Source organism: Oryza brachyantha, chromosome 11, assembly GCF_000231095.2.
Source record: "Oryza brachyantha chromosome 11, ObraRS2, whole genome shotgun sequence".
Taxonomy (NCBI): Eukaryota; Viridiplantae; Streptophyta; class Magnoliopsida; order Poales; family Poaceae; genus Oryza; species Oryza brachyantha.
Genome location: NC_023173.2, coordinates 3,255,447 through 3,265,958, shown reverse-complemented (window position 1 = coordinate 3,265,958; position 10,512 = coordinate 3,255,447). Strand labels below are relative to the sequence as shown.

Below are 10,512 nucleotides of genomic sequence, written 5' to 3'. Positions count from 1 at the left end.
GAAATACACATCCCGTGCATCAGCTCAAATAAAGGGTTGGAAAGGTATTCTGAAAATGTGAAAACATGTCACGCAGACCTCAATCGATTGACTTACCATCGTCATGAAAAGGCAACGACCACTCAAATGTCAAATGTTGCCACTAGCACAGGAAGGGCAAGAATTCATTGTCCACAAGAGATTCCACATACACTCCGTTTGACAAGAGAGTGGTGAGCAAATGAGAGGTTCTAGAGTGCTCAGTACATGAAAAGTTGAAATTCAGACACGGTCGGTACACATTTCACTCACAGCCAAAGTACAAAGTGGACTTGTGGGGATGACAATGGTGATAGGGATAATACAATGTGGACAATAGCCAATAAATGAATATGTACTTCTACATTAGAAGTACTACCACCTTGTTGGTAAACACCCATTATTTTGCATCAAGATGTGAGCGCAAGTCAAAATTTGTACAGACTTTGCAGTTAGCATTAGCACAAAAGCTATTTCACATCAAAGTTCTGATTTCTAGTTCTATGACATGTGGTGCTATTGCTTCGTAATTCTGTTAAAATAAAGTTAGTGACTAAACTACCTAGACTCCTGGGGAATGCTACCCATGTGAAAGCGCAACGTGACTGACATATGAGTCAAGCTGTCCATACAAGCTTTCCTGAATGATGGAGGTGATTTTGGCCAGATCACATTCCGATACGATGAGTAATGCATCAGAATTTCAGGAGCATGGTGGGCTTTCTATTGAGAAGTTTATATATTGTATGATTGTGTTTTTGGCTATTTATCACCCGTATTGAAGATTTCCTCAGACTCCATTGGAGATGTCCAGTAATGGAGTAGTGATTCCACTGTTAATCTTCGTGTGGCACTCAGCATCGAGATGAAGAACCGACAACCATCAATCTTGTATTCTTCTAAAGGGTTTCTATGTCCAAAGCTCCGAACATTCACCTAAAAGAAGAAAAAAAAATCAAAATCAAGTCAACACCAGAAAGTTGACAGAAGAGTAAATTAGCAGATTTAGAGTAACATATTGAAACTACCGCAGAACTAAGCTTGTTCATGTTCACCAAATGGTCCTTCCACAGAGTATCAAGAGTCTTTAGAAGTATTTCCCTCTGCAATTCAACAAATATTGAAGATAATGGACAACAAATATGCTTTGACTAGAAAAGATTACAGTCATGGTAAGGCAAAGAACTTGTCAACAAATGCCATACTTCCCCATAATTCACATTAGCCCGTCAGTCGATATTCTTTTTATTTAATTTTAATCACATATTAGTTTGTAGAATGAACAGACTGCATTACATAAATTGTTCAGGGCTTAAAAATGTTTATAGAAAATATGCTGCCTAGAATGATTCAGTGATTGCATAGTGCCCAATACTGTATATGAACTTAGGTTCCATGATGCACAGGGTTCAGTTGGGCTTTATCTCCAATAAGAATGCATAAACAAATTAGTGATAGATAGAAGCAAACCTCAATTCCTCGAATGTATGCATCATCATAACGAGACTCTTGCACAGCATCCAAGTATGTAGCTATTAGAAAATCTCCAAAATATTTGCGAAGTACATTGACAATGTAAGTGTATCTCCCTTTCCTGGATAGTTTGTCAGAGTACAGAAAAATTATCAGTAACTGTAGATGGAAGTGAAACTACACATCAAGGAAAACCATATATGGAACATTATGTCACAACTCACTTCGATGAATCATCAACACAAATGGTAAGCCACCGCATCATTGAAGATGCTCTCTTATGGATACCTCTGAATAAATTAGGTGACATTGGCATATTTGGAAGAGTAAAATTATCAACATTCACAGGACCACATCCATGAATTTGCTCAAGTGATGATAGTATGTCTTTCTCTTGAATTTCTTTGAATGGTTCTGCGAAACATCTAAAGATCAGGATATGTACTGAAGATGAGCAGGGCTCAATATCACTTGTGCATTACCATTAAGTAATGTTCCACCTAGACTGACAAACTCATCCAAAAGGCTTGCCAACTTCCACGTGTTAGGAGGCTGAAAGAAAAGGTTAGGTGAACTGCCATAGAAGCAAAAATAAACATCCTAGAAAGAAATTTAAGAATCAGGTCTGCTGAAGTACCTTCTGGGGATCAACATTTACTAGGATAACATCATCAACTACAGCTTGCATGTACCTAAAATTATTTCAAGTGAAGGCATGCAAACAATATTTATCAAGACAGCAATCATGCAAGCAAAAATGTTAGAGCAATAGAAAGCAACACATTGCACGTGATACATTATTTTTAAACTCTTGAGTAAGTTGGCAATTAAAAAAAATCACAATTACATGATAATTAGAGCACCAAGTTTAATTGAATAACATATTAACATCCCAGCCAGTAGCATGCTTCTGAACCTATCTGGCTATACCCTTACAAATATATTTTCTATTCTGTGCCTTTGATCCAAGAGAATGAATGTGTTAGAATATGTCTGAATGTCTCTAGCTCTCAATTGACCATTTTATTAACTACAATTTGAATCTAATAAGAGAAGGTAAACTTACTGAAAGATTTGCTCACTTAGGCTTTCTGAGTCACCTGATAATATCACCTGTCTAAGGTTATAAATGTGCTTTCTTTGGACCTATCAACAATATAAAGAGTACCCTTTAATAAGTAAAAAATGCAATATAAAGAGTACCCTTTAATCTGGTTAGGAACTCAGCCAAGTTATGTCAATTGGAATAAGTACAATGAAAAGCATAACCATTTGGTCTAGAATCTAGATTAGAAAGTAACACATGGCATAGTTGATATGAGTTAAGACTCCCGAAGGGCATTCAACAGTAGTGTGCAGCGACCAGTAAAATAAAGCAGAGTTCAACTACCAAAATTGGTATACAAGTTAGGAAAAATATGTTAACCGGAATAATAATATACCTCCAAGACTTCATCAAACTCAACTAGACTTTTCCTTATGCCAAAATAATACTTCTCTGCATTGATTTGAAGACCTAGAAGCTGCATTTGTAAAAGCAATGCATTTAAACAAGAGAAAAGACCGTCATGCCAAAACAAAAGAAATGCTGAATCGCTGATGTCTGTCATATAGCAAGAAAAAGCACTATGACCTGTTTTACTACAGCATTGCTCTCAATAGCTATGTCTTCATCATTTGTTATCCTTGATATAAGTCTGACAGCCCACTCAGTGTCCAAATTGAATTTCTGGAACATTTCATCTTGTAAGCTGGTTCACCAACGAGGAACAGTTAGCTTGGAGTGAATAGATAAGAAGATCATACAATAGATGCCAAAATTTATTAGAGATAAATACTTATGTTTGGGTACAGACATACCTAACCATAAACCTTGTTGACCCAGGATCACCTTGCCTGCCAGCTCTGCCACGCAACTAGGGAAAAAAAATTACAAATTTAATGACACAGTAGCAGCAAACATTTCATAACTCATGGCTATATTCAGTAACTACAGCCTAAGAAGACAAAGATTGTACCAAAAGAACAAACTTTGCACGTGACAATTCCACAGGACACTACAGACTAGTCAAAGGGGAGAAAACAGCAAAACAAGAACACAAATTCACCGGCGACTGCATGTGACTGAATATGTTTGCTTTGCAGTTCAGTGCCAGTTTACTAAATTTGAAATTATTTGATCTCAAACATCAAATCACCTGTACCGGGTTTCATGGGATACAAAATTGTAAGCATCATCACAGGTAGCAAGTATCCCCTTACTTGGTTGTCTATTCTGCGTGATTCATGCAAAGAAGTTCCTATTACATGGAGCCCCCCTAATGCCTTCACCTCAGTACCTTCAGCAGAACAATGAATTTCGCAATCCCTCAAGACAGTAAGATAAGCAAGTCCTATTGTATCACAAAGAGGATACATCTCAGACTCTTCAGACAAGCGATCTTGCAGTTTCTCCATCCCAATTGTATGACTCATTTCTACAAATTCGGCAATAGTGGATTTGGCCTTTTGAAAAGACCATTCATTTCTTTCACTTCTATGAACATATTTCGCTACAAGTAATAATAAAGGGTGGTGAGCCAAACAAAAAAAAAACAATAATAGCTTTCTAGAAGTAGTATATACAGTTATTGATACTTCAATACTTACCTATGATTGCAGCTTTAGCAAGAAGGCCTAGGGATGATGGCCCAAGTTTAATCTTGGAGAGACCCTACAGAAAGTAAAGGGAAACAGCATGAAAAACCTGTGAAGTTTTTAGGTATAGAAGGCTGTAAATAAACCACCTTGTGGGATGTTGATTCGCCTACGGTTTCAACATCTGGGGGTTCATGGGTAAGAAATGGAAGTACATTATCTTCTATAATTTCTTTTGCAAGCATCTAGTAAAGAGAAGGATCAGTCCATGACGATAATGTTATTAGTAGTTTTGAGATAGAAGAAAATGCACAGACAAAAGACTAAAAATATGGACTAACCTTAGGGTTACCACCTAAAATAATATCTGTTCCTCTGCCAGCCATGTTAGTTGAAATTGTAATAGCATGTTTCCTTCCAGCTTGTGCAACAATTTCAGCTTCTCTTGCAGCATACTGTTGAGAATGATGCACTTAGCTGTAGACGAGGAGGAAAAGTTGAAATAAAAGCAAGATATCAAACCTTTGGCCTCGCATTAAGGACATTGTGAGGAATATTGTGATCTTTAAGAAGATCTGACAAGTACTCTGAACTTTCAACACTGCAGCAGGTGTATATATACACCATTAGTTTCAAACTAAAAAACAGACCCCATATCTCCCATTCTCCCTTAAGGGATAAGATGGAGAGGTGAAATTGTTTGTTGTACACAACTGCATGTTCATAATCCCAACTACGATAGAAATAGAAAAAGTTATAAGAGATGAACACTGTCACTATAGGAAAAAAATATATCATCAAAAAATTCCACGGTTCAGAATTCAGGTGGAGGAATCTAATAGTCATAGTTCATAAATAAAGTAAGCTTGGTGTTATTTCATGCAGTCGTGATCATATTATTTTGGATTGTAACAAAAAAAAAATAGATTTGCTATTTGGAAGTTCACCTTGTAGTGCCAACTAAAACTGGACGACCCAAATGAAACATGGACTCTACCTCTGCCCGGACATATTGCCATTTACCTCTTGCAGTCTACAAAGAGCAAAGATATACAACTCTTTTTTTTCACAGATAAGAGAAACTGCATATTATTTTATGCACTAATCATCAATAATCCTTACTGCAAAAGCTTGGATAGGCAAGTCCACCCGTATATTTGGCAGATTTGTGGGCACTTCAATAACGGGGATCTTAAACATCTTCAGAAATTCCTTTTCCTATAAAATCAGCATTATTTCATTTGAGCAAAAATGAAAAAAAGTAAGATCAACCCAGATAATAGTTAAATAGATACAAGACGTCTGTACCTCTGTTTTAGCTGTCCCTGTCATCCCAGAGAGCTTAGGATAGAGCTTAAACAAAGATTGATATGTAATCTGAGCCACGATTACTGAATCTGCCTGATGAAAATTGAAATTAGTATTGGACGTAGAAATTATCATAAATTTTCACAAAATGAGGAAAATAATCAGTGTAATATGATATCTATATCCATTTGTATAAGCTGGCTATGTATAAGTCAATACTGACCTGAATTTTGAGGCCTTCTTTTGCTTCTACTGCTTGATGAATACCATCAGACCACCTTCTTTTTGGTTCAACTCGGCCAGTTAGCTGAAGAAAATTAGCATAGCATTATTGTCCTAGAGCACAGACTTACCAAAATATGCAACATTGATGAACTCATAAGAAAATTTGAGATCAAGAGGATATATAGAATATAAGCTCAAAAATAGTAAGAAGATTGCTGCTAGTAATGCCATTAATTGGAACAGCATAGTACTGTAGGGTGGACATGCCAATCTATCTTGAAAGAAAGTTTCCAAATCATGATTGCTAAAGCATGAAATGAAGTTCCAAATAAACAATTGGAAGTTCTAGTCATCCCATAAAATAGATTACTTTGTAAAGCCCATCAAGTCACATCAGTTTTAGAACTGGTGTATTGCATAATATTATAATGGGATATGTTCAGCAGTTATTAGATTGGTGCTGTACTACTACTACTACCGGTTGAGGAGATATACCCAAAGATATGGAAACAATGGAAAGGCTCACAAAGGAATAGCACATCCTGGATGCACTGTTGGTCTAAGCCAGCAGAGCAATGTTATTCTCGAATGTTTTACTAGACTTGCAATACTACTGAAAGCATTGTATATTTGTATCTAGTGCATCAACAATTGTTTGGGACTGTTCCAATCTATTTTATATGATATTAAGAAGTGTAATTATGCTACTTTTCTGTTTCTAATACACTAAAAAAGCCTTGCTGTTGTGAATTGAGCATCTAATATTGCTTGTAAATATATTCTTTAAAGAAGCAACCTTGTTTTTGGAATTAACATCTGCGAGTTGGTTCTTTGAAATAGAATGTCATGATCATATTCAATGCTTTACGTAACAGACAACTTTGCCTCTGTATTATGGATATGTGGTAAGTATGAAACTAACAGAGTCCTTGTCAACAATACTGAAACTGAGACAGTTACCTCATTAATTATGAGAGCTTTACCATCCCTCACAATATATTGGACATCCCTACGGTAAAACTCTTTGGCCTTCAATGCATTCATTACAAATCTGTAACATTGTGACACGTTTATGGTTATAATCACTAGTCAATGCATGTCAAAGTTGCTAGATGTTGGTTGTATATCTCATGAAGTGACATTCATTAACTCTGTAGGTTCAGCAGTTATTTAGTTGTGGAGATGATAAAAGATGTAAACCGGAATAAAACAACTATTACCTCTATTTCACAGTGTAAAACTTTCTAGATATGAATCTAGACATGTGTATAAATAATATGCATTGATCAATAGATAAATCTAGACATAGCCAAAACATCTTACAATATGAAACAGAGGGAGCACTACTTTCTAAACAACTCAAGGTTGCCATGGAATAACAATAACATCTCTGTCTTGCTGGTTAGTACTCATCAATTTTAATGCATTCGACAAAAGCACAAAGAACTGCAACTCAGTAATTGCCTAGCAATATTCCAATTGATAAGGCAAGAAAACCACATTCAGACTAAAACTAAATAAAAAATAAACTGTGATGGCACCTTGCCCAAGGATCATTCTCATCCCACAGATCATTTGTCCCAAGAATCATCTCAGCACAAGTAACTCCCTCCTCTGTTAGATCTATATTGTTGCCCTTTAGTTCAACTGTATAATGCTGCAGAATATATCAATATAACTGTTTAGCAGTTACTAGAAAAACCCCTTGTAATATTTAGTTCTGGCATGCAAGCAGAATACTCACAACGCCCTCCATGAGAAGGTCTGCAACTTTAGCAGATACTGGATACCGTGCCGCATCTCTATTATCCTAATAACAATATAGGAAAAGTTTAGTAAATATCTTACATTTTGATCAGTCCTGAAACGCAGATCTCTGTAAGCACAAGACTAGAGAAGAAATTAGCACTAAACCTCTCCACTTATTAACAATGGGTTTCTTCCCTCATCAATAAGCACCGAGTCCACTTCATCCACAATTGCAAAATGGAATGGTGTTGGCCTATCAAATCATGTATTACTTTTAATAGTGAAACTCTCCCCTAATGTGCTCCCTTCAAATAAAAAGGAAAACATGATGAAACCGAAATTCTGAAATGTAAAAGTAGAAGTCTAAAATGTACCATCTCATAACTAGTTGTTCTTTGCTCCGTGATAAGTTGTCACGAAGATAGTCAAATCCAAGCTCCTATAAGTCATGAGTAGTCTTTGAGACCCAAGATATATGCAGAACTCACTGAATAATACCATAAAAATACTACTCCCTCCGGTTTTTTTATTTGACACTATTGCTTTTAGATCTATGTTTGACTGTTCGTCTTATTCAAATATTTTATCCAAATATGCAAAATTCTAAGTCATGCTTAAGGTTCCTATAGCAATAAATTAAATCATAACAAAATAATTAATAATTTTTTTTGAAAATAAGACGAATGCTCAAAAGTATACCTAAAAACCAATTGCGCAAAATTAAAAAAAAAACAGAGGGAGTACAATAAGAAGGTAAAAGGATCCATGTACAAGTATTTGTATGTGCTGGTCAGTAGTCACTATTAGCGTCTAGTGAAAGTTCCAGAGTCAACTCAAAGAAATACACAGAGTTACCACAGAGGAAAAAATTGTCCCCTAAATCTAAATAACCACATGACAAGGCTGACTAAAAATTGTCCCTGGACTGGGCATCTTACCGAGTTGTTAGTGTATGTAATGTCGCACATATAGTTTGCTCTTCTCTCATCAGCCTTCATACCAGCCTTGTGATGTCAAAAAAAAAGGCAGAGTGACACTAAGTTATACGTTTGCCTCCAATGATATAATTCTAAAAATAAAGTAATAATACCAGGTATTTCTACGCCAGAAAGAGGAAGTCTAGATTGTACAACAAAAGCATTTTTCACTATAATGTCAATACCTGAATTAGACCCACGGAAAGACCAAGAAAGCGATGCACACGACCCATCCACTCAGCATCTCGTTGTGCCAAATAATCATTTACAGTCACAACTGAAAATGGATCAAAGTGCTTTTAAAATCTGAAGAAGTGGATACTAAATAGAGTTTAACATGAAATGTTCTAAGTGCGTCAGTGAGATCATCAATATATATACCCAACTAAGAAATAAACCTTGGATAATTGTATTTGTTCAAATCTTCAAACGTGACCAAGAAGTATATGTTCCATACTACTAGCAATGAACATATAAATTTTGAATCATGATTATTAGTAGCAAAAAAGAAACTGAGGATGGGATCATATTAAATGTCTAACTCGCAAAAAAGAAACTGAGAATTTTTATGTGTAGTTATCTAAAGGGAATGACAGGGGAAAGATGTGGTCCACTAAATGTCTAATCGTTATACATTGTGATTTGTGAAGCAGAAGCAGCAGACAATAGTCAGCAAGTGAATGTATGAAATATGGCGGCTACTAACACAAAAAAGTGCAGTCAACCAACAGTTATCTATCTAGAGGTCTAGCCTGAATGCCTAATTGCACATGGCATAATATAGATTAGACAGAACCACATACACCAGCCAGATTGATCGACAAAATGTGACCTATCAACTCATACAGTACCATGAACGCCTTCGCCTGTGAGCGCATTGAGATACGCCGCTAAAGTAGACACAAGCGTCTTCCCCTCGCCAGTCTTCATCTCCGCAATGCACCCATCATGCAGTACAGCACCACCAATTATCTGACACAGAAATCAACGAAACAGAGGTCAATCATCTCCACAACCAAAAGTCCAACACCAGCTCAATCACCTCCACCAAGTGAGTTGAAGCTCATCAGCTCAGGATACCTGGACATCAAAGTGGCGCATGCCGAGCGTCCTCCTCGCGGCCTCTCTCACCACAGCGAACGCCTCTGCATAGAAGAAGCAAGCAACGCACCGACGCAATCAGACGTCAGACCAAACAAAACCTCGGCACTGGGAGGGCAAGCGGCGGCGGCGGCGGAACCTGCTTGGACGTCGGCGAGCGTCTCCCCACGGGCGAGGCGGGCGCGGAACTCGTCCGTCTTCGCCCTGAGCCGCTCGTCGGGGAGCCCCCGGAGCCGCGGCTCGAGCGCCCCAACCGCGCCCACGAGGCGGCGGTAGTCCTGCACCACCCAGGCGTTGAGGCTGCATAGATCCCTCCACGAAGCACCCTTCTCCGCAGCGGCTGCCGAGACGGGGGCGGTGGAGGCGGCGCAGGAGAGAGGAGCACGAGCAGGAGGAGACCGCCGCTTGGACCAGGCGCTGTAGACCGGGGATCGTTTGGAGCTGCTGGGGCAGATTCCTGGCGCGGTATTGACGGAGGATACGAGGAGGATGGAAGGGGAGGAGGGGAGAGAGGGCGCAGCGGCGGCGCCGGCGCCGGCGGCGAGCGCCATGGGAGGGGGTGAGAGATGAGGAGCACGCAACGGGGAGAGTGCAGGTGGGGACGAAGGGACAAGGCCTTACATGTGGGCCATGGATTCGTACATGGGCCTCCAATATTAGGCCCATTCTGGGCCTGTTAATCTTGGACTAGATTTGCACCGGCTTCCGTAGTCAGAGCATCTCCAACAGAGCTGCTACATGGCTCTCCAAGCTAAATTTTACTATATTCATTTCATAATGTAAGACTTTCTAGCATTCCCTAATTCATATATATTAAATTTAGACATATATATAAACAATATATATAGGTTAATAGATGAATCTACAGATAACTAAAACGTTTTACATCGTGAAACATAGGGAGTACTAGTTTTGATAAATATTTAAGCTCCAACACATGCATTACAATGTTAAAAATAAGATAATTAATTCCCACATTAATTATTAATTAATAGATAACTAAAATCGTTGTTAATGCTTCGGT

At 38.1% G+C, this 10,512-nt stretch overlaps 1 protein-coding gene across 1 annotated transcript; it reads right to left on the bottom strand.

Annotated features, from left to right (window-relative positions):
• Positions 1-203: 203 nt before the first annotated feature.
• Positions 204-10,061, bottom strand: LOC102704096 (protein translocase subunit SECA2, chloroplastic). Its single transcript, XM_006663207.3, has 29 exons — positions 9,628-10,061; positions 9,468-9,532; positions 9,239-9,359; positions 8,573-8,664; positions 8,349-8,414; positions 7,785-7,849; positions 7,576-7,663; positions 7,406-7,471; positions 7,203-7,318; positions 6,622-6,712; positions 5,660-5,743; positions 5,437-5,529; positions 5,251-5,346; positions 5,076-5,161; positions 4,651-4,729; positions 4,470-4,583; positions 4,278-4,373; positions 4,141-4,204; positions 3,754-4,043; positions 3,352-3,407; positions 3,125-3,242; positions 2,934-3,014; positions 2,558-2,637; positions 2,129-2,183; positions 1,974-2,043; positions 1,716-1,905; positions 1,489-1,612; positions 1,047-1,121; positions 204-954 (listed from the first exon to the last, which is right to left on the bottom strand). Exons 1-29 carry the CDS (start codon positions 10,037-10,039, stop codon positions 781-783), a joined length of 3,207 nt encoding a protein of 1,068 aa, XP_006663270.3. The 5' UTR covers positions 10,040-10,061; the 3' UTR covers positions 204-780.
• Positions 10,062-10,512: the final 451 nt, after the last annotated feature.